At 36.5% G+C, this 27,231-nt stretch overlaps 2 protein-coding genes across 4 annotated transcripts in view; one reads left to right on the forward strand and one right to left on the reverse strand.

Moving 5' to 3' along the window:
- haus5 (HAUS augmin-like complex, subunit 5) overlaps positions 1 to 12,891 on the forward strand; it is a 28,378-nt gene extending 15,487 nt beyond the window's left edge. For all 3 annotated transcript variants that reach the window (XM_028822940.2, XM_051920364.1, XM_051920365.1), the window contains exons 15-20: positions 3,219 to 3,299; positions 5,019 to 5,164; positions 5,783 to 5,897; positions 6,719 to 6,857; positions 8,400 to 8,532; positions 10,328 to 12,891. In XM_028822940.2, the coding sequence (XP_028678773.2) occupies positions 3,219 to 3,299; positions 5,019 to 5,164; positions 5,783 to 5,897; positions 6,719 to 6,857; positions 8,400 to 8,532; positions 10,328 to 10,454 (741 nt within the window). In that variant the 3' untranslated portion in view covers positions 10,455 to 12,891. The remainder of the gene's footprint in view (positions 1 to 3,218; positions 3,300 to 5,018; positions 5,165 to 5,782; positions 5,898 to 6,718; positions 6,858 to 8,399; positions 8,533 to 10,327) is intronic.
- A 1,048-nt stretch (positions 12,892 to 13,939) lies between these two features.
- The window catches only part of LOC114667608 (prestalk protein-like), a 46,007-nt gene continuing 32,715 nt past the window's right edge, over positions 13,940 to 27,231 (reverse strand). The window contains exons 12-17 of the mRNA XM_028822976.2: positions 23,513 to 23,617; positions 23,152 to 23,289; positions 22,044 to 22,163; positions 20,729 to 20,878; positions 19,517 to 19,621; positions 13,940 to 14,682 (exon numbers count right to left, since the gene is read on the reverse strand). Coding sequence (XP_028678809.2) covers positions 14,486 to 14,682; positions 19,517 to 19,621; positions 20,729 to 20,878; positions 22,044 to 22,163; positions 23,152 to 23,289; positions 23,513 to 23,617 — 815 coding nt within the window. The 3' untranslated portion in view covers positions 13,940 to 14,485. The remainder of the gene's footprint in view (positions 14,683 to 19,516; positions 19,622 to 20,728; positions 20,879 to 22,043; positions 22,164 to 23,151; positions 23,290 to 23,512; positions 23,618 to 27,231) is intronic.

Consider the following 27,231-nt stretch of genomic DNA (forward strand, 5'->3'; position numbering starts at 1 on the left):
AAAATTCATCTAAAGTTGTATAAAAAAACGGATCATTTCACATCTACAGTATGTGTTTATTGAAATAACCTATTTCAACTGTTTTACTATAATGAATGCCTAAAAAGAAAAAAATAAGCTTCCATAAGAATGAGGAATATAGTACACCCCCAAAATTCGCGGGGGTTATGTTCCTAGAGCACCCACGAATTTTGGATGTGGTTAAAAAAAATGCCTATTCTTATAGTTTAAACCCTAAATATGCCCCCAAAACACTTTAATTTCAAACTCAGCTTAATACATTACCTAAAAAAAGAATGTAAAGGTAAACCTGTATACTGTACTGCTACTGTATATCTCCCGCAGTGCTAGAATGTTAATTACCAATGTTACCGCTATATAACTTTGCAGTTGCAGTTAGTACTGTAGTTCATGCAAGCGTGTTTTCATTGCCAGAAACCTTAAAAGGTGCAGGGTGTTTCGACAACATCTTGGCGCTTTAACCATTAAACTGCCACATACTTGGGGGTTAATGCATCCCTGGACACCAAATATTTTTTTGCTGTACTTTAAGTAAATGTCACAATTTACAAAGAAAAAGTGAAATTTTAATAGAACACATTTTTTTCCTTGCAAAGAGCATCACAATTACTGCAACACTGATCATTTTACACACTGCTAATGAACTGTAAAAACTATTTTAAAAACTACTGGAACAATATGTACACAGTGCAACTGACGGATGAAACTCAGTAAATCACTGAGCCAACTGCGCTTGAACTGGCAGCACGCAAACACACAGAGGTAAACGCTGACACTGTCTCAATCCCAGTGTGTCACGCTTGGGTCACAGAATTGCACAGAAACACAGGAGATTGTAGAGACAGGAACTTTATTCAAACACTTCAAACAAACAAACATGTCTCTTTCAGAAGTAAAACAAGCTCAGTATGCAGTTAGTTATCGATTAAAGAATAGACAAACATCATAGGGGAGCACAACTCCCAACAGGAGCAGAGGATGTCTGGGGGAGGAGAGAGAAACAAAGCAATCGGCCAAAAAGGACAGGTGCTGTTCAGGCTTTTAAGTCAGCTCCTGCGTGCTCGCAAATGGCACTGGGAAACGACTATAGCTGGTTGTGGCGGTTTAAAACAAAATGGAAAATTAATCTCCAGCTGAGTGTTCTTGTATCACAGTCAATCAACAGCAAGGAGAAATGAATAAGCTGTACCGGTTCGGTGCCGCTAAGATTCACACCTTCAAGAAGACAGCGATTTATTTATTTTCATTGTGGCGATTCCAGGGACTTTGACCCAACCCGCACGCACTCACAAACGGAGACAAAAACAAAGCAATCCGGTAATCAAACAGCAAATAAAGAATATAATGAAATCGATACCACCCCTGTTCCCCTTACAGCGATTACACATTAAATACAACAAAGCATCAACAAAACACACACAGTAAATTATGAAAAACGGCAACGGATGAAATGTAATGATGAAAATTGATAGTTCAGAAATCCGCACGTTGAATGGGAATGTAAAGATAGTCCTACTGCTAGTTTCTGAAATGGTGAAGATGGGTTCAGGAGTGCTTCTTTGCAGGAAGGCCATGAATGCACTTCCAGTCATCATGTACACAGGCAGACAATGCAGATGCCAAACACGAAATGATCCAGGACAAAATGAATAAGTACAGGTAACCCAACAGAAGGCAGGCAGAGAGACAGAAACTTGAAACACAAATTACAAAAACTTTTTTTTTTTGCTTTTGGTCACCGGCCCTCTTTGTAAAAGCCGCACTGACATCCTTTGACCCCAATAGCCCCAGCACCCTCAGCAGAAGACCAATCAGAGCCACTGCAGGGACTGCTGGGAGTCGCAGTTTCAAATTCTATTGGCTGCTTTCACCATCCCAAGCCGCATTTGCGCTGCAGTTGCTTCCTGTTCTCTCTACAGTACAGTATTGCCACGAAAAAGGCCATAAAAATTGCATAGGATATTTGTGGTTTCCGCTAATAATTATTAGATGGGTTAGAAGGAAAAATCCGCGAATGACTGAGGCTGTGAACTCTGAACTCTTCGTGGGGGTCTACTGTAATGTTAGGTCTTTCTTGATTCTGTTGTCATATCTGACACTCAACAAATGAAAAATTCCCTGGAATGTTAAAGTTATTAGATTAGCATTCCAAGTAACCCTAACACAGCTGTCGCATTAAATTATTTTTCCAACATCTTTTAGTTATTGCCTTCCTTTACATAATCTTAGGCAGTCGATGTCCTGCTCAGTTGCCAGATATGACATACCTAAGAACTGAGACCAAGTAGTCTGCAACTAGGTAATGGTAAAATCAAACCATTTTGATTTTTTTTTTTTTTTTTTCTGGTTCCTCGGTGGGGCATACTGCATATACAGGAGAACTCGCAACCACTGAGTGCTCATCTGAAAGTACAATGCATAGAATGTAGTGACAATGAGTAAGGAACATGCGTGTTTTGAGCCTTGCAAATCAAAGATAAAATTCTGTCTGATGTTTTGTGTTTTATGTACTAAAACAGAAAGGAAAAAATAGGTTGTGAAAAAGGTGTAGCTGATTGTACCTCAGTGAGGCAGCATGTGGGATGTGGACTTCACAAACAAAAAAGAATCTTATCAAATGTTTTATAGGTTTTCAGAAATGTTCTGACATTAACTACAAAGTTTTTAGCGATGAAAAGTTATGATATTATACCAGAGTGACCTTGTTGTATTATAAAGTAATTTGCTTTTTTGTGTTTTGATTAACATATTATCAATATATGGTTAGACACACTGTAGAAGATGGCTCCTATATTTTAACTGAAATTTGGTTTTATGGTTTCTGTGATCATACAAACCTACACACTCACTTGCATATCAGTTTAGTGTTTGAATTTTCATTTAATGTAACAATCTCTGAAATGTAGAATGTAATTGTATTGTTCAACCATAAGAAAACCTACTTTGATACACACAATGAGATGTAGTGCACCGAATACTTTAAACAACATGTGCTTTCAAAAAAGCACTAAATTTAATCTAAATATAAAGTTTTCTTGTTAGTGTGTTTGATCTATATAAAAAAGATTGGTCTGTCTTACTACTTTTATTTACTGTGAATCAATTGTCATTAAAAATATCTGGTATATTTATTGGCACTTGGTAGAGAAGTCAGTTTTATATAATGTAAATATTAATAGATCTTGTCTATTTAAAAGGATAAGAAGCAAGAACAGATTCGGGGCTTAATAAAAGGGAACTCCTCAGCCAAATCAGAGCTACTGAAAGTGCAAGCAGAGGTAAACATTTTTGTTTTTTGTATGTTTCTTTGCCTATGCATAGTTTTAAAAAACTGTTACATAATATATGAATATCTGCTGTGTATACATAGTCAACTACAAAACATTATGTGAATGTTTTTATTTATTTATATATATTTGATTGACACTATAGCTTATCCAAAAACATCCATACATACATTTTCCAACCCGCTGAATCTGAACACAGGGTCACGGGGGGTCTGCTGGAGCCAATCCCAGCCAACACAGGGCACAGGGCAGGAAACAATCCCGGGCAGGGTGCCAACTCACCGCAGGACACACACAAACACACCCACACACCAAGCATGCACTAGGGCCAATTTAGAATCGCCAATCCACCTAACCAGCATGTCTTTGGACTGTGGGAGGAAACCGGAGCGCCCGGAGGAAACCCACGCAGACACGGGGAGAACATGCAAACTCCACGCAGGGAGGACCCGGGAAGCGAACCTAGGTCTCCTAACTGCGAGGCAGCAGCGCTACCACTGCGCCACCGTGCCGCCCTATCCAAAAACAGTTACTCATAATGCTTAAATGTTTTTTTATAGCAAAAATCTTTTTTTCAACTGCTTAAATTAAAGTAATTGTTTTTTCAGGTAGTTTATATAAATTACTAACCCCGATTTATGAATGCTCTGTGCCTTTACTAGGTAACTCCATTCATTTGGTATGTTATTTGACAAAGCCATGCAAAAGTTGATAGGATGAAATTGAACAGGTTATTTTATATGTTTTTTACAAATATAAGAAAGGCAGGTTAAAAGAATTATCTCTCTTCGACAATGACAGTAACCTTTATACAAGTTTTCTGTTCTTTTGTGTATATGATAAAGTGAGGTGATGTGATTATATGGTCAGATATTAGGGTAAAATCATAGTAGATGTGCAGTATGCTTAGAAGCACTGGGAAAATAATCCTAATAAAATGAAGCAAAGGGACACTTTCAAAATTGCTAGTGTCATTCATATGTATGCGTACCAAACAAATAACCAGTATGCTGTTGGGGGGGGGAGTTTTCTCATAGCAACCTACAGGATGTTCATCACTATTTAAACAAACAGGTATTGTTGACTGGAAGCAAAGTTTATAACAGATTTGGCCAAGTAGGTTAACTTTTCATATCTGCAACTGTTTATCGAATGGTAAACATATGCTAATTTAGTATCATGGAAAAAAATGTCTAGCAACTATCTTTATCTATAAATGCTGAATCCTTGTAATCCTTGTGACTTTTAATTGGAATTTCAATATGGCCAAGCCAGTTGAATGTAAAAAATTAATCAGGGAAATAAAAATAGCATTTGATAGAGTAATTGTTTTTTGACAGAAGATCAAATGTAGAGCTAAATGTTTTTCACCTTGTCCCCTTTATAATAAATAAATAACCTCACCTCAGTCATTATTTTAATGGTCAGCAAAGATAAAAACTTATAATATGCTCTCAAAAGTAAAACTGCTGTACTCCCTATAATCTTTTTTTTTTTTTTCCCCTAAATTATTCCTTTGGATTAACTTGGTGTCCATATCATTGTATATTTTAGTATACAATGTTTTGGTTAAATTGTATCTTTTTCACATAATTCTGTCATGAATTATAAACTCAAAATGTTTAAGTATAAGTGTTTGATTTATTTGAGCAAAACACCCATGACTGCTGTAAGGCTTTCATTTAAGATGTTTTCTATGCATTTCCTTAGATAGAGCTGTTTGTTCAGGAAAAATTGCAGAGACACCACCCAGAGTTAGCTGCAGTCGCTGGAGAACATCAAAACTCAGTAAGCCGTGAACTTCGGCAGTTTAGTGGTATCACATTAACAACACTTTCCAGGAGATGCCTTGAAGAGTAAGTTTTAAGTATTGTATTTCATTTTAAGTTTTCAATGTATTTAGAATGGATTACAATGAACATGGCAAGGTTGGATAATAAACATCAATTTAAATATTTACCTGCAATATTTTATATCGTACTAGGCAAAGAGCCCGTTTCGACAACGTAAAATGAAACGGCACGAGTGGAATAGTAATACAAGTATAAGCACCACAAACCTGATATAGGTGTATTGAATGAATGCGTAATTGAATCAGAATGCATAATTAGGCCTCGAGCTGTAGTCGAAATTGCCTTTCAGGCCTCTAGAGCTTTAATAGAAGTCGCCTTTCTCTTTGAATTTTCATGGCCGTAAATCCACCGCCTGCCGCGATGTCGGTCTCGTAAGGTTTTTTCGGGTAGCTGCGCAGGAGGCGACTGCGCAGGAGGCTTTGGACGGACGTGAGTGAGTGAGTGAGTGAGGAGGCTGGTGAATTATGTATTATGATATTAATAATGTATACGTATTAAATTCATACATTTTATTTTTATATTATTGCTTTGAAGAGAACACATTGTTTATTCTAAGACTGTAAATATTTTAAACACAATAAAATAAATACTTTTTTTTTTTTTTTTTTTTTTTATATAAAGGGTGCAACTGGTTCCAGCACACAAGTTTTCCATTTACCGGATAGACATGCCATCGCCTTATGAAAAGTCTGTTTTTGACAGTTTATGCCAGAGTTTACGCTTTGCTCATTATATGGTAAATAAATTAATATGTAAAACATTATAATACTCTCATTGCTAAGCATATACTAAGCCATACCTCATGCTAGAGCATTAGATAGCATCATGTTTGTACGTGAAATTATTTTTTTTCCTTATCTTTTAATTTAGATCATGTATGTTTGGGTTTTGTTTATTTTGTTTTAAATTCTTATTTCCATGTGTAAAGTTTGTTCAATTTCACTGTGTTTGTGCTGGTTTTCTATAGTTACTTTATTTTCCTCCAGTACCCTTAATACTTGCAGTTAGATTGATTGGCAAATGTGATCTGGCCTTCTTTTTTTGTGTATGACTTTGTCCTATGGTGATTGTTACCCTGTTCAGGACTGGGTCTTGCCTTGTGCTTGATGCAACAAGACCAAATTAAGTGTAAGCAGGCTTAACAAATGAATGAGAAAAAGAGTGTTGACTTATGTAAGCACCTTTGCCATGTACAGATATAACATGGCTAGAATGTAAATGGGAATGATAAGCAAGTGAGTTTAGGGTGGCTGGTGCAAAACCACTTAGATGTGGATGGTTTTTGCATTGGTCTTTCATCCTCGCAGTGATGCACTCCAACTATGCAAATATAAACATACTATATAAAATGTGACAAGTATTATTCTATATTATAAGGTGTTATTAATGCGATAAAGTTTGAAAACTGTTCCTACTTCCATAGATCACTTCTTCATTGCAAAGTATCTTTCGTTGGCCATATATAGTACTGTATTTTTTGATCAATGCCCATTAAAACATCCCTGACCTTAATGTGTCATTTATTAAAAGGAATATCTCCCATACTTCTGTTACCAGGCTCCAGAAAAGCTGGTATTCAGTGCCGTAGCTTTGAAGAGGGAACATCGGGAGCTGTTGTACCTCCTTAACATGAAAAAGAACTGTTTGCAGAAAATTAAACAGTTGGAAGGGAAACTACCTGCTAGTGATCTGCAAGGTAAGCATTTCTGAGCTTAAGATGTTAACTGGATATTTAGAGGCAAGTACATTAGCCTATCATGTAATAGGTTGATTAGCACATACATGGAAGAATTTCACTTAACTCTGTACATGGGACTGTAATCATCCAATATACTTTATTATATATTTTATTGACACTTTTATCAGCGGTGATGTGTAAGAGCAACCTAGAGATTTTTTTTTCTTCTTTTCAGTTTTAACAATGACACATTAAAAGACTACTCCACCCAAAAATATCTATTTTTTATATTTACCCTGTGTGGTTTGTGGTTGAATATTGTTAAGTAAACCCCACCCAGAAAATGAAAATGAGATTCACCTCAGATGCAAATGAGCATGTGAATTGTAGACCCGTCCTCCATAATTACATTTATATTCATGTCCACAGCTGAGTGCCATGGGATTATTTATTCACTTCCTGATAATGTTTTACTCACTTTTTAGTTTGTTTTTAATCTTTAGTTGTATACATCTCTCAGTGAACTTTACACCTCTGATATTGTGAAGCACAGTATTAGCCAATGAATAAGTGGATACTGGGCTTGACTCATCATGACCAATGAATGAGGTGGGAAGTGGGTCTTCAGTTTAAATGCTTGGGCACGCTTAAGCGTGTCTCAGTTTAGCTCATGAGAGCATTTTATCGAAAGTTTAACAATTGTGTTTAGTAAAAAATGGAATATTGACAGCATTTGACTGGATGACTGAACAAGTGTATTAGGCAACACAAGTAATGTGAGATTTTATATGGATGTTTTTATATTATTGACTATTGTTGGTCACCATAGGCACTTGTTCTACCAGATTCTTTATCTGCATTCTGCATTAGAGAGAACATTTTAGTCTCATACTCTATCACCATAACCTGCAAAAGGTAAATAAACAAAATAATAATAATTTTTGAGTGGATACTTCTTTAAGTGACTTGTTCAGTGTCAAACTTAGTCACAAGTAGGAACTGAATGTGATGTCCTTGAGGTTTAAGGTCCATTGCCTCATCTACAGCATACTAAATTTACCTTTATTATTTATGATTTCCTGAATTGTATTGACTATTATTAAATTTCCTTCTTATTGTTTTCCCTCCATCCTTTCTCATTTATATATTTATCTAAAGGAGTCCCAAACTATACAATGTGAACATGACACAAAAAATGGGATATAGCACTGCTAGATGATTATCTCAAATTCTCCCATAAGAAATAATGGAAACATTTTGAAAAGGCGAACCTAGTGTTGCATATTTTCTTCGTAATACAGTTTTTTGCAGAAGCTTACAGAGGTTTTATGTTCACGTCTAAGACATGGGAAGTAAAACAGAATTTGGTTGCCTTGCCACTGTTACATCACAAGTCAGCAAATGTATGTATTGAGGTAATTTTAATGCAAAGAGCATGCTGATTAACATGGAGTAGAAGGGTACAGCATAGTCACACTGATTATAGATAGCTTTTTGACATCAGCATCCCATATTATTTAATGTCTTATTTTTTACTTTTTGTTCTTCACCTGTATGTAGCACTTCTTGATCAAGTGAAAGCAGAAGACCAGGAACTGGTCACAACACTCCTCCCAACTGTCCAACGTCTCTCCCAGCAGAGCTCCCGGTGTATAGAATATGGAGCAGAAGTGAAGAAAGCAATTGTTCATTGGTTAGTCCAATTGCAATGTTTACAGTCCTTTTATTTGCTAAATAAATGGAAAAAATGCAAAATTCTTCTCGATTAGTTGTATTTTAAGAATGGCTAGGCCAATAGCAAGTTCATAAATTAAGATGAAAATACTTTTAGAATTTAGATTAGAATTTCAGGAAACAATGACCCAAATAGAGAATGTTGCAATATCTCTATTCTTTTGTATATTGCACATTGGCTTTTGTGCTATTTCTTAAGGCCTAAATGAAATTAATTTTAATTTTGATTTTTTCTTGTCAATAAAACAGAAACTTTTTTTCTAGCAACTTAAGTTTGTTTTTTCTTAATTTGTTTTGTTTTTTAGCAGAACTGTAAATAGGAAAATGAATGAATAAATGAATGAATGAAAAAATAAGTAGCAACAAAGTGTGTATGGAGTTAACTTGTCAAGGTGCTTTGTACATTTCATGCGTCTTTTTCAAAACTTTTTTTTTTTTTTCCTTTTCCTATCCAAATATTCATGTTTTTAACTCCCTTAAGTCTGTTTTCAGGTTCACCTTTAATGATAACTGTTTCATTATCTAGGAAAAAAATTAAAAGTTGTATTTTGGAGAAACAGGTTAAAAGTAAAAACTTTAAGAGTTAGAGTAGAGGAGGGTATGTGTGTGGCTCGGCCCTTGTTCGTCTCTCAGCAATCGAGTTGATTGTTATGACTGTGATGCATTCTACAGTATATGCTGTATAGCATTTCAATATTATAACTGAACTATTGAGATAGTTCAGTATTGAGATAGTTCATCCGCAGTAATGCGGGCGTTGCATCGGTCTGTCATGGTGAAAAAGGAGCTGAGCCGCAAGGCGAAGCTCTCAATTTACCAGTCGATCTATGTTCCTACCCTCACCTATAGTCATGAGCTATGGGTAGTGACCGAAAGAACGAGATCGCGAATACAAGCGGCTGAAATGAGTTTCCTCCGCAGGGTGTCTGGGCTTTCCCTTAAATATAGGGTGAGAAGCTCAGTCATCCGGGAGGGGCTCAGAGTAGAGCTGCTGCTCCTCCGCATCGAGAGGAGTCAGATGAGTTGGCTCGGGCATCTGATCAGGATGCCTCCTGGACGCCTCCCTGGTGAGGTGTTCCGGGCACGTCTAACCGGGAGGAGGCCCCGGGGAAGACCCAGGACATGCTGGAGGGACTGTGTCTCCCGGCTGGCCTGGGAACGCCTCGGGATTCTCCCGGAAGAGCTAGAAGAAGTGGCCGGGGAGAGGGAAGTCTGGGCATCTCTGCTCAAGCTGCTGCCCCCGCGACCCGACCTCGGATAAGCGGGAGACGATGGATGGATGGACTATTGAGATAATTAGTGTTATTGTTGTATGAATGGCTCTTTGCTGCAAACTCACTTCATACTTAATTTCATGGTAGAATTGTACAAGGGCTTTAATAAGCTCAGAAGCATTGGATGCTAAATAATACTAATAAAAAATTTTTTTTTTGCCAAAATGAACAGGTTTTATTTATTTAAATAAATATTTATTTATTTATTTTTTATTTATTTAACACAGGGACTGTACATTTTATTACTGTCCTGGGCAATGTCGATTAGAACAGCCAGTATTTATATAAACATGCATTACGCTTATGAAATTTATGAGGCATGGAAGCTCTCTAAGCTAGTAACCTTTGTAATATTTTTTTATTTACAAGTAAGTATTTGCAATCACGGTTGTTTAATATTTCTGTATAATTTACAAGGTAACTATATTAAGAACAATTCTTTAAACTACTTAACTCACACTGCACTGTATTTCTTTGTAGGTGGGAACAGCCTGCTCAGTTTGCCTTGCCAGAAGAAAGGAGACACGGTCTTACAGTTCAACAGTGGATTGAAAGGTGGTCAATGGCAGCAAAGGCTTTGCAGCAGAGCCAGGGGAATTTGCACTAAGTGCACATAAATCACACTGTTCAAGAATTTGACATTTGTTAAGCATGTTTATTGAGTTGGATATATTGTCGATGAAGCTAATAAATTTTGTATAGCTTGTCTTTAGTGAGAACTAAATTAATATAATCTTACTTTACACAGATCACAGTAAACAGAAATGTCTTTATCAATAAGAATGAATTTTTATTAAAAATCCAGTGCCTAATGTGGAAATGTTTATGATTTGTACTGTTTTGAAAGGGTGCATTGGCATGAAAAAGTAAGCACACTCACTCATGAGTATTATAGGATGTAAGATAATGTGAACAATATAAAACCCAGATCTTCGTTTTGCTCTTTTAACTGTTTAAGGTGGTACCATCTGAAAATAACATTGAAGGATAGATCTTTTCCATTATTTATGATTTAATCAAACCTAGAAGAGTGTGTGATATTATTCGCTGGTGTTGCACCCTCCTAGTTCAATCAAATGGGGTTCATACCCCAGCTCATTCACTATTTGTTATTATTGCATAGTTTTCTCTTGTCTATGTAAGTTTTACCTCTAGAATTTTGTTGATAGAATTTTAAACATTTGTCCCTAAAAAGCTCACTGCTAGACACTTTGATGGATTAGTGGCATGCATATCTAGGAGTGGTTTATGCATTGTGCAAATTCTGTTTAATCCAAATCATTAAAAACAGGGTTAGAGAAACTAATGGGTGAAAAATTAGACCATCCATCCACATCAATTTTCTAAACCCACTTTTCCAGGAAAGGGTTGTGGAAAAGCTAAAGCCCGGCCCAACCTGCATCAGGCGTAAGGCAGGAACGAGCCAAAGATGGGGCGTCCATCCATTGTAGGGTAAACAAACACACTAAAGCCAATGTAGCATTCCACTTGACCTGTATTTCTTTGGAGTGTGAAAGGAGATGGGAGTACCTGGAAGAAACCCCTGTGAATACAGGGAGGGCATGCAAACTTCATGTCCAGAGCACTGATGAATTACACAATTGCTTGAAAATATATTTTATTATATATTACTTGTTTTACAATAAAAAAATCACAATGCTAATTATTGGTGAAATATATTTTTCAAAACATAATGTAATCGGAGCCATGTGATGGCTGCTACTATTGGATAAATAACTTGTAAAAGTGTACATAATATTTAGGATGGGACCATGATATTTAGGATGTAGTTATTACAGGCATGGCGCTGCTAAAAAATGAAGTAGTATTATAATTGCAATTTAGAGGAACTACTAAGTGCTTTAATATTGTTATGATTATTTAGAAGATTTTTTTGGGGGGGTAAAAGACAATTTATGCAAGAATAAATCATTGGACTTTTAAGCATACAAACATAATTGAAACACATTTTACTTTTGATAATGAAAAATAATTTTTATAAACTATAGAATTAACACAATGTATGTATGAAAACTAATTTGCAAACAAAAAACATTGGGAATATTACACCAGATAAACAGTTCAGTGTAAACAATTTATATCTCAGTAGCTTAAACAGTCAATTCATTGCAAAACGAGGGTGACAATTTGTTTGTAAAACCAATATGCTTCAAATAAAATTATTCTTACTCTGACACAACTTTTCTCTCTAGCCGTCTGCACTCATTTCATATTGTGTTGTCAATGTATTATGTTAATTTCAGGTCAGCATCATCTTTTTGTATAGTGCTCTTTATTCACATATCTACATCTGCTGTACAAATTACATACAGGGTGAACATCTGCAAAACTATAAATTTGGGTCACGTATAAAGCAGAAGAGCAACTTCAAATTCATCAACATAAACAGGCTGTGCAAGTTTGTTAATTTTAGTATTGCAATACAGGCAGGGGACTAAAATATTAACTAGTCAGAAGCATTCCCGAAGAAAATAAACCTTTGTGGGATCCATGGTCAGTTATATCGGACACTTTCACAATCCTGGACATTCTACAGTATTAGATCAATTTATGCCTGCCGTCTATAGGATAATTAAATCATGTCATTCTTGGGTTCCAGTCCCAATAACTCTGGTATCTTTCCCCTGGGCTGTAGTACCTTCTCGTCAGTACAGCAGTGGCACAATGTGTGAACAATATACTGTAATGAGATTACACATTGGTTCAGGGGTCCTCAAGTTTGGTCCTGAAGGGCAACACCAACTGAAGATTTTTGTCAAACCCCCCCCCCCCCCCCAATTCTTAATTAGAGTCCAGTTATTTTTGATAAAGCAGTTACTAACAGTGTAAAAGGCTTAAACAAAACTGGTTAAGAAAAACATTTTTCTTAATGTTATTAATAAAATAAATATTTAGAGCAGCAAGGGAACTGTGTCGAAATATTCTATATTTTTGTGAAATTCTCTTGAGTTTAAAAGTAATTGCTGTTACTTTGAGTGTTGAGTTTTTTACTATGCAAACAACTTGTAATCTGCACAAAATAACTGAGGGCACATTGGTAGCAATTAGAATGGTTTAAATGTGAAAAACACTGTTTTGTCTTTGTGAATGAAAAATACAAATGTTTTACTAAACAGTTGTTAAACACCATATAAAATAAAATCGTTTTACAAAGTTAATTTTGATGCAATAAAGTACTACAATAATTTAAATGAAAAATAAATAATAATGATTTAAGAAGATGTGATGTTGCTCTTAGGCAGAAGGCCAAGCCACTTTAATGTTATATTTTGTTTTTAGTGATATGTGTGGTTTTGTCTTTTACGGTACTGATCAGAAGAGTTTTACTGTATAAGGCACCTTGTGTTGGAGATGCAATTGGTTCCATTTCTTTTGTTTTTCAGTGGGAGCACATGGCAGGTGAAGTGACTCACTTATAGTCACACAGTGTAAGTAGTGGGATTTGGACCCACAATCTCAGTGTTTGAAGTCCAAAAGCCTAACTAACCACTACGCCACACTGCCTGCCAATGCACCCTTGTGGTGCCATTATGTATAATAAAAACTGAATATGTGATATGGTATGAAAAATGATGGCAATAGAGACACGGTAAATTTTGTATATTCAAAAACTAATTTGGAAAGGGTGATAATAAAAGGTTACCATTTTTCAGTCTCCAAAACAAAAAAAAATTATTAAAATTAAATCATCTTTAGTTAGTGTAGGATGTGTTTATAATAGATCTAAGATTGTGGTGGCTCAGAGGTTAGGGATCTGCACTGGCAATCGGAAGGTTGCCGGTTCGAATCCCGTAAAATGCCAAAAGTGAGTCTACTCCGTTGGGCCCTTGAGCAAGACCCTTTAATCTGCAATTGCTCCATCCTGAGTATGACGTTAATCTGCACCTGGCCCTGCAGGGAAAAATCCTGGGGGTTGGTGGAAGAATTGGCACTCCAGCCACCATAAAATACCTCACACTGTTCCATTTTCCATTTGAACTAGTGTGGTGCTGAGGTGTCACCCGTTGCATGGCTGCACTTGGGTCCTTATCTGGGATTCTGAGTTGGTTTGTCATTTGGTGGTTGCCTGACCTCTCTCTCTCTCTCTAAGATTATGATTCAATTGGCATCACTAAAAAGGTGCAAGTGCATTCAGCTCATAGTTAATTGAGGCACTGGACTTGTGTCACTTCTTACACATGCACTTTTTCATCAGCATTATAAAGTTTTCTGCAGCTTTCTGTGATAAGCTATTAGAAGCATTCAGTGAACTACAGTTTGTTACAGATGATGTTCAGTGTTTTATCTTTTTATTAGCCATACATTTACTTATCAAAAATCACTTGTACTGTTTTTAAATTTAGATACTATCTCTTTGAAATAATCAAGAGGTGCGCTTAGAAGAGATGCAGTGATTCTCCATAACAGGTAACAAAATTATTTTTACAGAAGCTTTCCCACCGGAGTTAGAGGCACATCCCCACAAACAAATCTGATCAAGTACAAAGTGCAGGGCATGAGTTAACAGATCCGAAAAATTCCAAGATCTGAGAACATGGCTCATTTTAGTATATTGTGTAATAAATATTACTAGCTAAATCATAAATAGCACCTTCATAACAGAACAAACACAGTTTATCAGTATGTGAACAGAAAAGTGATAAAAGTTAATAAAAATAGTAAACTGTGAAATCCAGCTTGGTTGGCACTGTTACAAAAGTTGTCACTGCAACAGGAAGCTGTTTTTGCCAACTCGCCAAGCAATAAAGAAGATGAGTTGATGTTGCAAAGGCTCCGGCTTGCACAACCTCTGAAAATGTCACCCGTAGTTGGATCTTTAAAAAAAAAAAAAGCATGTAAGTTATTTTTGGATAATAAATAATCAGATGTTAATATCACATAAAGTGTTCGCACAACAGACATTGTGCTATTGTTACTATTTTGCGAAATGGATAATTTTGTTTTTTAATGATGGAATTACTGTTTGACGTTTTCTTCATATAAAGTTCTGAGATACAACATGCACCATATATAACTGTTAGAGTTAGCATTGAACAAACCCCATTAAAGTATTTCTAATACAAAGAATTCACTTTACAGTAATCTTCACCACCTATTACTGTCAGTTTGGAATAGTATTTTTAGCCAACACATAAGTGAGAAGAGCCAAGTTTTTCAAAGTAGTTTAGTTTCCTCCACTATCTGTGCATAAGTAAGTGTTAGTGTTGGTGCGACTTTGTTGCACAATTGTCCAGTTTCCAGCATAGTTTTCTATTTTGAAACCAGCATTGCTGGGAAAACTGGAGGCTTTGATGAAAACGTGGGTGCAAAAAATGAACTGGAACATAGTGAAATAACACTAATACAGTATAGTAAGACAAAGAGGTTTTTTTTTTTTTTTTTTTTTAATTCATTATCCCAAACCCAAATTAAATTGCAAATATTTAGAGAATATCACAGGATAATAAAACACAACACAGCACAAAAATTAATAACATCAGACATGAACAGGTAAATATAAAACTGTAGGGCAGCAAAATATCTAATTTGAAGTATAAAACTGTTAGGTCCTAATAAAGGTATAGTAATGTTATGTTCTGAAATGAGACTTAAAAGAGAAAAGTGTTTAGGAGTAACTGCACTAAATGATCAGGCTCCCACAGCAGACAATTTTAAATGGGGAAAAGAGAGAAAATCATGCCATAAGGTTGAAGAAAAACAGAAAAGATAAGATTGGGCAAGATCATTAAGTGCTTTGGTTTAAGTTGAATTTGTTTGGTTACAGGAAGCCAGTGAAACTAGAAGAAAAAAAAAAAAAAACAGGCATAATATGTGTAGATTTGCTCCCAGGAATGAGAAGCCTGACTTCTGAGTTTTGGATATATTGTAATTTATAACCGAGAGATCAGCATAAACAAAGTGACAGTAATGCAGGTGTAAGGTAAAGAAAGGGTGAATTAGGATTTCAGCATTGTGGAAGCTAGGTGGAGAGCTACATAGGCAAGTTAAATTAAGTAAAGATTGTAGAATAAAGATAATAACACCAGAATTATGAATTGTATTTGAGAGAGTAACCAAAATCACGACCCAGGATCTAAACCTGAGAGGGACATGCTCTTCAGGTGTCTGCAATCGGCAGAGATGGGGATACTGAAAGAAGCAGGCTATATAGCAGCCTCGTGAACAGCTTGCATGGGGGAGTGCAGACATGGCACTGTGAGAGAGCACTTTATTTATGATGAGGAGTATTGGACGGTGTGTGTGGCCGTCTGTAAGCCTTGAATGTGGAACCTGGCCTTGGGTCGTCTCATAGAACCAGGGATTGTGTGACAGTCGGGTTGCTTCTGACCCTGGGTAGGGCAGAGCTGACTGAATTGTGTGTGCAGGCCAAGATGACAGAGCAATTCAGAGCTCCTGGCACCGCAGAACACCAGACAGCAGTGTTGGAGGTGTTGCTGAAGAAGCCAAAAGTTCTTTTTAGGGCCACACCAGTGGTCACGTGTAAGGTGGCCGAATACATTCTTCCATCACTTGAACTCTCTCGAGTCGTTCATGTACTTTAAGATAAGGAAAGAACAGCAGTTCCGTAGTTTCTTTTAGTAACCCAAAACTCTTTTTACTGATGACCATTCCTCCCCCTACTTTCTATGTCAATTTGTACATCTTATTACAAATGGAAGTTCAATCTGTGGTTGAACAAGTTAATTTAACAATATTCTAAACTAATAGTCCATGACTAAGCAGCTCCATTAAAACAAAAGGAGTTATGAAGACAAAACATTTGACACTTAAGAAAAGGATTTCAGTTGCTTTCAGATTACAAATAGTAAGAGGACAAGCTTGGGGAAACTTTCCAGACTAAAATGATCTTTCATCTATAAAGTTGTAAATAATAATAATAATTCATTACATTTATATAGCGCTTTTCTCAGTACTCAAAGCGCTATCCACACAGGGAGGAACCGGGAAGCGAACCCAGAATCAAATGACTTTAACATGCCATTACTCTGACAATCTGCAATCTGCCTCTCAGTGTAACCTGATGATGATTCTCTGCATGGTCAACAGACAACACAGGAAATATGGAATTAAAAAGGTCCCAAGCTTTTATTTTTTAAACAACATAGTCCTTTCCATTAATATCTCACTAAATATTTCAATTGAAAATGGTTTCAAAGGCATGTTTTTGCATGAGCCAGATTTTATATGTTTTATTTTGTTTTCCTTTTATTCTCAGAAAACTGATAGGTGTATGCCAGACCAAAATAGATGTGTTTGTTCCAGTTTGATTTGGCACAAGACACTTGGATCTTGGATTTGAATAATGGATTAACCGGAGGTATTTGTTGATACTATATGATCTACTGTGTGTATATTTTTTGTTTTAGAAACTTGTGGTACTACTGTAGAAGCATACAGTATATCAGCTACTGTATGTCCAATGGTCCAAAAGGCCATCATGGGTGCAAGTTTTCTTAATTAGTGACTAGTTTTTGCTGCTAATTAATTTCTTTTGCCTGAATTGTAATTAACTTGTTATTTATAAGCCAAAGTCCTAAATTGTTTCTTTTTCCTTAATTAGCCACCAAACAATAAAAAATACAAATCAAGCAAACATATGACCAGCAAGCCAGTGTCCACTATAAACTATCTGAAAATAAAGGAAGGGAAAGTACTGTATCTCAGTACTGTTGATCTGCTCAGGTCCACAAAACGCTTTGATGGTGCAATTAGAAAAAAGAAAATCAACAGTTTTGTAAATGTTGGCTGTGGCCGAATGAGGGCACCGTCAAGCCATGGAATGAAATAATGGGTTTAATTAACAACAGTAATCAGCTTATAATCAAGAAATTAGTTGGAGTTTGAGGCCTCAACTTAGCTGGTCATTTATTGGCTGACTTCACAGTTCCTTTTTGTTTGGCTGCTATTTAAGGAAAATCCAAAGGACTGAATCTTAAAAAACAAGGCATTTAAAGTGAATGGAAAAGAAGTCAATTAACAGCAAAAATTAGTCACTGATGAAGAAAGTAGCATGCAGGAAAACCCACAACCACGGTAGCACCACAGGATCAGATTTGGACACCCCTGCAGTATGTTGTAGAAAGTGACTGCAAAATGAAAACTGCTTACAGACTGATGCACTTAAAGAGAGGTGTGTGCGCTCAAGTTCTATAATTTCTGGGTGAAAGTTATACATGGGCTATGAGTACAGCTCTGATTTGAAAGCTGGTCCTCGGTGAACACTGTGCAGTATGATTACCACACTTTGTAACAATTTGCTGGTTTGTTTAAACAAACTGGCAAATTTAAAGGTCAGCAGGCAGCAGTGTTGGCCTCCCTGAGATAAAATTAATAGAATTAAATATCAGAACAATATCATTTTTTGCAGACAGAAAGTATAAATTCATTAAAGTTTGGTCTCCACAGATCCAATAACCAGTACTTGCCTCTTTCGAACCAAAAAGTACAGCTTTATTTTTTTTATGCTTTTGCTTGTTCTTGACTACTGCTACCAAATAAGCACAATAATAAAGTGTATGGATTCTTCACTCCTTCCTGGTTGCATCAACTGCACAGCACACTGGGTAACATTATTGAAGGCTAGACTCACGTGTTAACATGCAGATCACATACAAGTCCGTTCGGAAAAAAACATTACTTTTAAGACATGATTACACAGACACATTTCTAGTTTCCTTCTTCATGTGCATTTTCTGTTTAAATATATTTGCAGGTTTTCCACTAACTTTTAGCCCACTACAGGAATCAGTGTTATGTTCTTGGGGGGCTGTCTCATCTAACATTGACAGCTACAGCTCCCTGATGTCATGCTAGATTCGCACATGGTGCACTGGAGGAAAGCAAATGTTTTTCTACGTCGGCCTCATAGTGAATTTCCAGGAAAATAATTTTGGTTAACAAGGTCATTGGTGAATACAGCAAATTTGCTGTTCAAAATGCTTCATTGAATTTTGCCGATCAGTACTAATTACAATATTGCAGTGCTTTTTTTTTTTTCCTTTTTATTTTGCATTGCTTGTCTTTTTACATGATTGTGCTAAGTAAATCTGTGAAAATGTAATTCTTGGGTTCTTCTAAGTGAAATGTTGAGAAACATTTTATATAAAAAGTGTGGTGAAACTCCTAGTTAGACATTGATTTGCTTGTTGTGCCAACATATTATCTTCATGTTGCATGAATTGTTACTGCACATTGACATTTGATTCCCCACAACAACTGAATCCTCAATCCTCTGGATCACCAAATTGGCTGACCTGCTTAACCCTGGAATTTTTTAATTGTGGCTCTCTGTAAACTTCCGTACTGCAAATTTCAACACACTATGAAAGCACCTAGAAAAGATAAAAGTTGAAACGACTAAAGCACATGGTGTGTCACATGGTTTTGGCTTCCTGTCGCATTCCAGTGAACTAAGCAGGTTTGAATGTAAAAGAAAGTATGGAAATCAATAAGGTACATTCTCCAACATCACATGATCCTCTATTAGTAGAATCACAAGATGATAATAGGGGTGTGTTTTTTTTTTTTCTTTAACTATAACAGTTGAAACTTGAAAAATACTCCCATTTCTTTCTTACACAAATGTTTTGGGGTGAAGCATTTTAAGTGATTACTCAACTAAAGTATCTGAATAGAGAGTTTGGTTACCTTCCATCACTGCGCAGCTATTTTCATTTCCACTACATGTGACAATGTTTGTGCAGGTGTTATTCAGGCAACATACCAGTCCATTCTGGGAGTTGTCACTGTTAACTAAATCAAATGGGGAAAAAAAGGTAAAGCTGGTTAAATATCATATTTGCCATCCTGTGTACTTTTTCTTAAATCATTATCTTTTAAAATCCAGTATTTGGGGGCTTGCTTTTGTAGGGGCACAAAATTAGAAAAAAAAAACAATTCCATGGTGATTAGTAAATTGCTTAAAAAAAATGAGAGAAATAACACACATTGGCTGTAGATAGTTCAGGTTAAACTCTGACCCTGAGGCCAGAGCGAATATAAAAATACCATAACAAGTTAAGAGATTCTCATTTGGTGTGGAAAGTAATGGAAATTTTAGAAGGAATGCCCAACTCGGAGTATGGGGAATTTGTATTATTGTAAACTGGTGTTGCGGTTATGAGTGACTGCACCAAGTAATAGATTAGCTCCGCATCTATGATAGCTTTTTGTCTTGTGCCCAGTTCTACTTGTATTTGGTTCATCACTCCGTATGCCTAAAATTGGTTACTTTGTGAAGTGTGCCATGACTACCAGTATCAACTGTCACAATGACAGGGTCTCTTTCTATGTATGGGTTTGTGGTGCCCTGTGTGCTGCCTATGGTGTCTGCATGCCTTGTGCTGTTTGTTCCCAGTTTGAAAACCTGACAGACATTCATGGAAAACTGAAATTAAAGGCCAATGAAAGCACTTTGAACAACTCCAAGGGAAACTGAATGCTGTGTAAGAGAAGAGTTCCTTGTGGTTCCCTTCTATTAACTTCACTTCCATGTCAGAGACATGACACACTCTTTTGTTGCCCCTAATTTTATTCATCCCTCCCTTCCTCATTGAACATGCATAATTAATTTAGGAGCCTTGAACATAAAGTTCAAAGGAAGTTAAATAATTCAAATTCTAACGTGCTTTGAACCACAGTCTCATACTGAAGTTGGTTCACATGAATAGAGAGGAAGAAGAAAAAATGTATTTCCCATTTAAGAGGAACTGGGAACCATGCTTGCCTTCTTAGTAAAATGTTGGAAGTGGTATATTTGTAATTCTTATGCATATATCAATTTCAGGCCCTGAATGCGTGAACTTTCCAATTGCTATTTAACCATTTCTGCAAGTTTCCCAAACATTTTGTAATGATTACCTTGAACAGTTTTACTGTTACAGAAGTCTTTGTTGCAGCAATTCACGTTGGTATTCCAGCGATGTGTTCCATTGTTGAAGGAAATTTGCTGATTGCAAATGTCTGGCTCTATACATGCTTTTCGATCTTCTCTAAAATTAAATTGATTTGCTAGGGAAGAATTGGGTGGAGGGAAAAGTTAAAGTTAAAAAGGTATTCAGATAAAGACGTGATTTCTTGATTTCAGTTTTCTGCTAACTGCAAAAGTAAATGATACCACTGGCACATTTTATTTGAGCTGTTGCAATTTTAATGCCAAGTCACATAATGTATGTTTCTGTGTTTGAAGCTGCCACCTGTCCATATATCAGCCAGACTCTGACTCCAGTGTTGCCTTCAAGAATGCTGGGTAGAACTTGCTAAAAAGGTGTACTAGAGAGGTACTCCCATTTCTTAAAAGTCTGCTGTATGTTCTTTAAAATGTCTTTTTTCTTTCCCATGAGATAATTTTCATTCCAATTAAATCTGTCAAAGCATTTTTGAGATTTTGGGATATTTAGGTTTTCTGTTGGAGTTTACCACTAAATACTGATAGATGTAAATGTTGTATCTTAGCAGATACGTACTGACTGAGGTGTACCATCCTGCCAAATTTCATCATTTTAATTAAAGGGGAAATTGTGTTTGTCGATGAGTGAGTGAATAAGTCAATCAACTTTGCATTTTATATTTATTCATACTATTAGACATACTGTTATTCTGCTCCCCTGACAATTCAGCTGGCATCCATCCTTCTTTTTATCTCAAACTCCAAGAAGGTCTGTTCTTAGTGTAGGCAAGTACCTCTTCCTGAACTTCACTAATTAGATGTAATGTTCATTTTTAATTTATCCTCCTTTCAAAACATGAAACAAAAATCTTTAGTGCTAATGTCAGGGAAAGACCCCCTTAATAATTTGGTCAATCTGCTGTGTAAAGAGTCAAAAACCCTTCATACACAATAAGCAACCCATAGGTATGGCACTGACAAGTGGTAGTAATTTGGGACCACACCATCTCTACTTCCTAGACATCCACTTCTTTGTCTTTTAATAGACCTTTATCAATCCAGGATACATCTTCCCTAAATTGGCTGCCTGTCTGCAGTACCACCCCATTTAGGGGCTTGCCTCTCCATGTGACTGCATTCCCATGCCTTTAGACTATATTGTGTATGAAACAATTTTTCATAATCTTTATATATTATTTAAGATATAACCTCTTTCTTTACAAATTGATTGTCACTGTGGCTGTATATCATATTCTATACTTGTTGTAGGTATAAAAAATGTCTTACACAGATAGTGTTCCACTGTAGCACTCGCACAGAACATCGCTGATGATGTACACTGCTCCACTTCTTCCACACAGGAATTGCCATTGCCTGGAAAACACTGATAGCATTGCAGAGGGGCCACTGGATGAAAAAAAAGAAAACAAAGAATGGACATTGATCCAATATGCTAAGCACTTAAAAAAGTTTTTGTAAGGCATTTTATGAATGTCATAAAAATTCCATATCGGTGACACTTTTTAGTTTAGATACAACAAAAATGCACCTCTCTCTCTTTATATATATATATATATATATATATATATATATATATATATATATATAACACAACCTTTTTTATTCATCACAGTGTAGAGTGACACCTTAAGATATGATGGTAAAATTACTTGTGAATATGATGAAGGATTAACAAGTCATAAACTGAAGTGTGCAGTATTAAGAGAAATCTATTTCTCAAGCCACCTTTGACATGAAGTATTTTCAGTAGGCCATCTTGTAGAAATGGATAGCTACTTTATTTATGGTTTGTAAACATTATTATGTCTAAACGAAGCCTTTAATAAGGTCTAATTACTTAACAGTATATGAGAAATAGATGCATTTTTACAGTACATAAATTAAAATGATGCCAATAATTAACATGACATTAACATTCTCATGGCTGTTTAACTCACTTCAGGATCACTTGGAACTGTACCCTATCCCAGCAGCATCGGATGCAAGATACAGTAGGAGCCAACCCTAAATGTGGTGCCCATTGATCACAGGCTGTCTACAGCTGGTTTCTGTATATTTTGAAAAACTGACTCATTATTGTATCCCTCCATTTCCAGACACACTTTTTCCATTGTGAGGTTCTGGGCATCAGAACCTACTCTTGCAGCACTGGGCACAAATCAAGAACTAGACTTGTGTGGGACACATTGCATGGACAGAGGTGTCTAATAACTAAGCAAGTTTAGAATTTATGGAATTCATTGAAATTCCATGTGGGCAATGTGAGACTGACCAGGCCATAATAATTCTAAGAAGCAGAAGAACTAATCAATTAGTCATTTTTCTTTCATCTAATGCTGATAAAATAGAGAACAGAAGAAGCATAGTCCAGTACCTCTTTGACTGTTGCAGAGGAGTCCAGTGCAGCAGGAAATCTGTCCTGTTAGCAGATACTGGGATTCACCAAAGTTGGATGTGCAGATGTTGCTGGTTGCACATCCTTTTTGAACAAGAAGAACACCGTCTTCCTGATCTTAAAGTAAATTAATAAGAAAAGCATAAATAATCTCAAAACATTACCTTTTAAAAAGTCAGTATATTTTATTTAGAAACAAAGTTTGAAAATCCAACTTTTTTTTCCTATTGTATATTATATGTAGAGCATGCACATATTAAAAAGGCAAAACAAAGAAATCTGAATATACCGTTAGGTTAATAAAAATGTAAAGTAATCATGTCAGTTGGTCCTCGCTCACCTTGGATTGTTACACAGACAGTCTCCTTGCCAAGGCACATCACCGTTGTACTGCATGAATCACTGCTGCAACACTGCAGTCCATTTTGATTACTTTCTGTGTATGCTGTGGTTGGAAAAATGAGTGAAAATGTCAAAAACAAAATCTGCATGCTTTCTCAAATGTAGGTTACTGGATAAAAAGATTATTTTAATTACAACAGTAAAATAATAGCTGGTAGCAATGGTTAGTTCAGCTGCCTCACAAACCCAGCATCTCACATTCAGATTATGAACCCATTCACTGTGTATGTTGAGTCTACACATTCTCCACTTATTATATATCTGGTTTTCCTTCCACATCTCAAAACACATTAGGATAATTAAAGATACTAAATTGGACCCAAGTGGGTGTAAACCAATGCTGCCTCCCATGACCCATTTCAGAATGTTACATTAAATGATTCTAGTTGTCTGCTTTCATTTCAACAGAGTTGTGGAGGATCTTGCTTTTCATTTTCTTTTCATTACACCCCTAACTAAAGGACTGATTGTGCTATCAACCCACAGTGAAGCTGTTTGTGATGTTACTTTTTACATGCGTTATCCAACAAAGCTCGTCAATCGCATCCACTGAGTTCAGGGGTGTTGAACTCCAGGGCTGGAGGGCCCCAGTGGCTGCAGGTTTTCATTCTTACCCTTTTCTTAATGAGTGACCAGTTTTTGCTGCTAAGTAATGTCCTTTTCCTTCATTTTATCAACCCTGTTTTTAAGGAGTCTGTCCTCTGAATTGATTCTTTTCTTTATTAAATGACAGCCAAACAGAAATGAGACATGAAACGAGCCAACAGATGACCACCTAAATTGGGGCTTCAAACTCCAGCCAGTTTTACTCCATCCAGTTTCTTAAAGAGAAGCCAATTCTTCCTGTTAATTAAACCCATTATTTAATTCCATGGCTTGTTGCTGCTCTTATTCTGCCACAGCAGACATTTCCAAAACTGTTGATATTCTGTTGTTTTTCTAAGAATGCCATCAGAATGTTTTGGTGACCTGAGCAGATCAGCCTTACTGAAATCTTCACCTGTCTTTATTTTCAGATACTACGTGATGGGCACAGGTGAGCTGCTCATGTGAGGGCTCATTTTGTGTCTCATTATTGTTTGGCTGCTAATTAAGGAAGAAAACACAACTAAGGGATCTGAGATAACTAAGGCAAAAGACTTTAGCAGCAAAAACTGGTCACAAATTAAGAAGGTGGTTAGAATGAAAACCTGCAGTCACTCCGGCCCTCTAGGACTGGAATTCGACACCCCTGACTTAGTTCCTCCAAAATAACACCAAGCCGAGTTGTGAAGGTCCGTAAAGTCCTATTGTCCATCACAGTACTTGCCAGTGCAAACTTACTTAAGACTGCCTTCTATGGCCTCTGAGATGTGGCCACTTGTAATGGCAGTCTTTACACATGTACTTTAACTTGGTGTTCTGACTTTCAGTAGCCACGGGTGAAACTTATAAATCGTTGTCCATACAAATATTTACTGCTGGACAACCACATTAAAAAAACAAATCAGTTCATCTTCTTTCTTTATTTTATTAAATCAGTGCATATTTATAAAATAGGAAAAAGGACATTGAGACTTTTTCTGTTTATTATTAGTGGACTTAATATATGAGAATGTTTCAGTCTTTGGATCATGCTGTATGCATCCTTGATTCTCCTCAATTTTGTTTAATGAAACTTATTGAACTGTTGTGCTTCCATCTATTTCACTAATTTTCTAAACCCAAATATAGGTATTCAATTACAGTGTAAAAATGAGAATTTAATGTCTAGTGATGAATGAAATAGGTAAGTTTTCCATTCACATTCACGAAACAGATATTAAAATTTCTTTCTCTGTCAATTTTGCAATTGTAAAGAATAAAACTCATCAAAGAGTTTTTTGAAGGGTGTGACAGTTTAAGGTCTCCGTGACCCCTTGAACCTTCAGACCACACGTCAGACACCAGGTAAAAGTCCAAAGATGACTATTTATTATAATAATGAAGTGCACAAAGCACCACCACTCCACTATACTCAATAACAAATCAATAAACAATCCTCTACACTCCCAGACGCGTTGCCACCCTTCCACCCAGCTCAGCTCAGTGTCTGGGCTTTCCCACAGTCCTTTTATACCCCCTGACCCGGAGGTGTTCCTGTCCAACAATCCACAAGTCCTTATGACTTCTGGGTCAGGGTAAAAGTCCCTTTCCTCAACCCGGAAGCACATTGTTTCTTCTTGTCATGTGATCATGACGCACTTCCGGGTTATAGGGCACGTAAGAGTCCTTGAGCCTCCCTGCAGCGTCCTCTGGTGGGCCAGCAGGGTTGGGAATAAAAACTCCATTGTCCATAATTCCCTGCTGGTCTTCGGGGCACTTCCATGCTACAGGGAGGCCGCCATCTAGCGGCCTGGGGGTATTGGCCGGGGTAAATGTCCGGCCATCCCTCAGAAGAGTTTAAAGAGTTTTTTGGGGTAAAAAACAATTCATTTTGCTGTGTAAAGTCTTGTTCACAGTTCCATGTTTACATGTTTTTATTTATTTTTTCCCAGCAGCTGCACAATCCAAGTAACTGCCTATACACCAGTAAAATCAATTCTGTTAAAGCCTCTTGTCCACATCACTGTGGAGGTGCGGTGCACTTTTTAAAAATATGTAGGACGTTTTACATATTTTCCACATGAAGATGAACCAAAATGCACCATCACACACATTAATGCAGTATCTCCATAGGAAAACTCACTACGTGAGAAAGTCGCTTGCTGTCTACCCCAGTGTTACATTCAAACCACCGTTGAAACAGATTAGGACACACAGGCACTATCAACCCCAAAGAAGGCACCTGGAGTCTCAGGACAGGCAGCAGAATCAAGGTTTAATTGTACAGACTCAATTCAGATGACTTGTGCCCTGAGCTATAGGCATCTCTAACATTTATTACAATTCTTACCATACAAGCCATTATTCATCCTCATCTGACTCCTATCATTTCACTGTTCTAATCTTGCTTCTAATTAATTCTACCAATATGTCTTAACTGAGGGAGTGTCAAAACCCCTCTGTGTCCATTATTTCTGTTTGACATGGCCTGTCCTTACTCTCTAATAACTCTTTGCTTCCTACCATTATTTACAGCCAAAGAGTTCACATTCCCTCTCTTTAAGCGCGAGGCCCATCTCTCTCCAGCTCTCCTGCACATCTAACCTTTGGCTTAAAACACTATTAGTAGTTTCTAGCTCATACAGAATAATAAAAAAAATATGTAGGCATAAGTCTTTTTAATCCTAACTCATACATCTTAATGCTTAGTAAAATATAGAGTCTGCTTTTCTCATGTGCTTATAAAACTTTTCTAATACATAGAGATTACCAATTTTAAGAATACATTTTTCTATATCACCTATTTCTGTTTCTTAATTTCTGCAGGTAAGGATTTGTACTCTACAAGTTTCATTTCTGTCTTTAATGCGTCTTCAGGATTTTGTTTGCCAGGATTGTTATCCTAATTGACTAAGTGGTTTATACCCATAGAAACGGAACACATGTCCGATGGCTCAGCAACATGTCTACCCATGGCGGAAAAGGAGTCCAGTGGGTATTTTATTTTATTTATTTAATACTTAACGACAGGTAGACACATGCAGATGTAATGCATGAAAATGCTTCTAGAATAAAAAAATCTTTTGAACCTTG

This window comes from Erpetoichthys calabaricus, chromosome 17 (assembly GCF_900747795.2).
Source record: "Erpetoichthys calabaricus chromosome 17, fErpCal1.3, whole genome shotgun sequence".
Taxonomy (NCBI): Eukaryota; Metazoa; Chordata; class Cladistia; order Polypteriformes; family Polypteridae; genus Erpetoichthys; species Erpetoichthys calabaricus.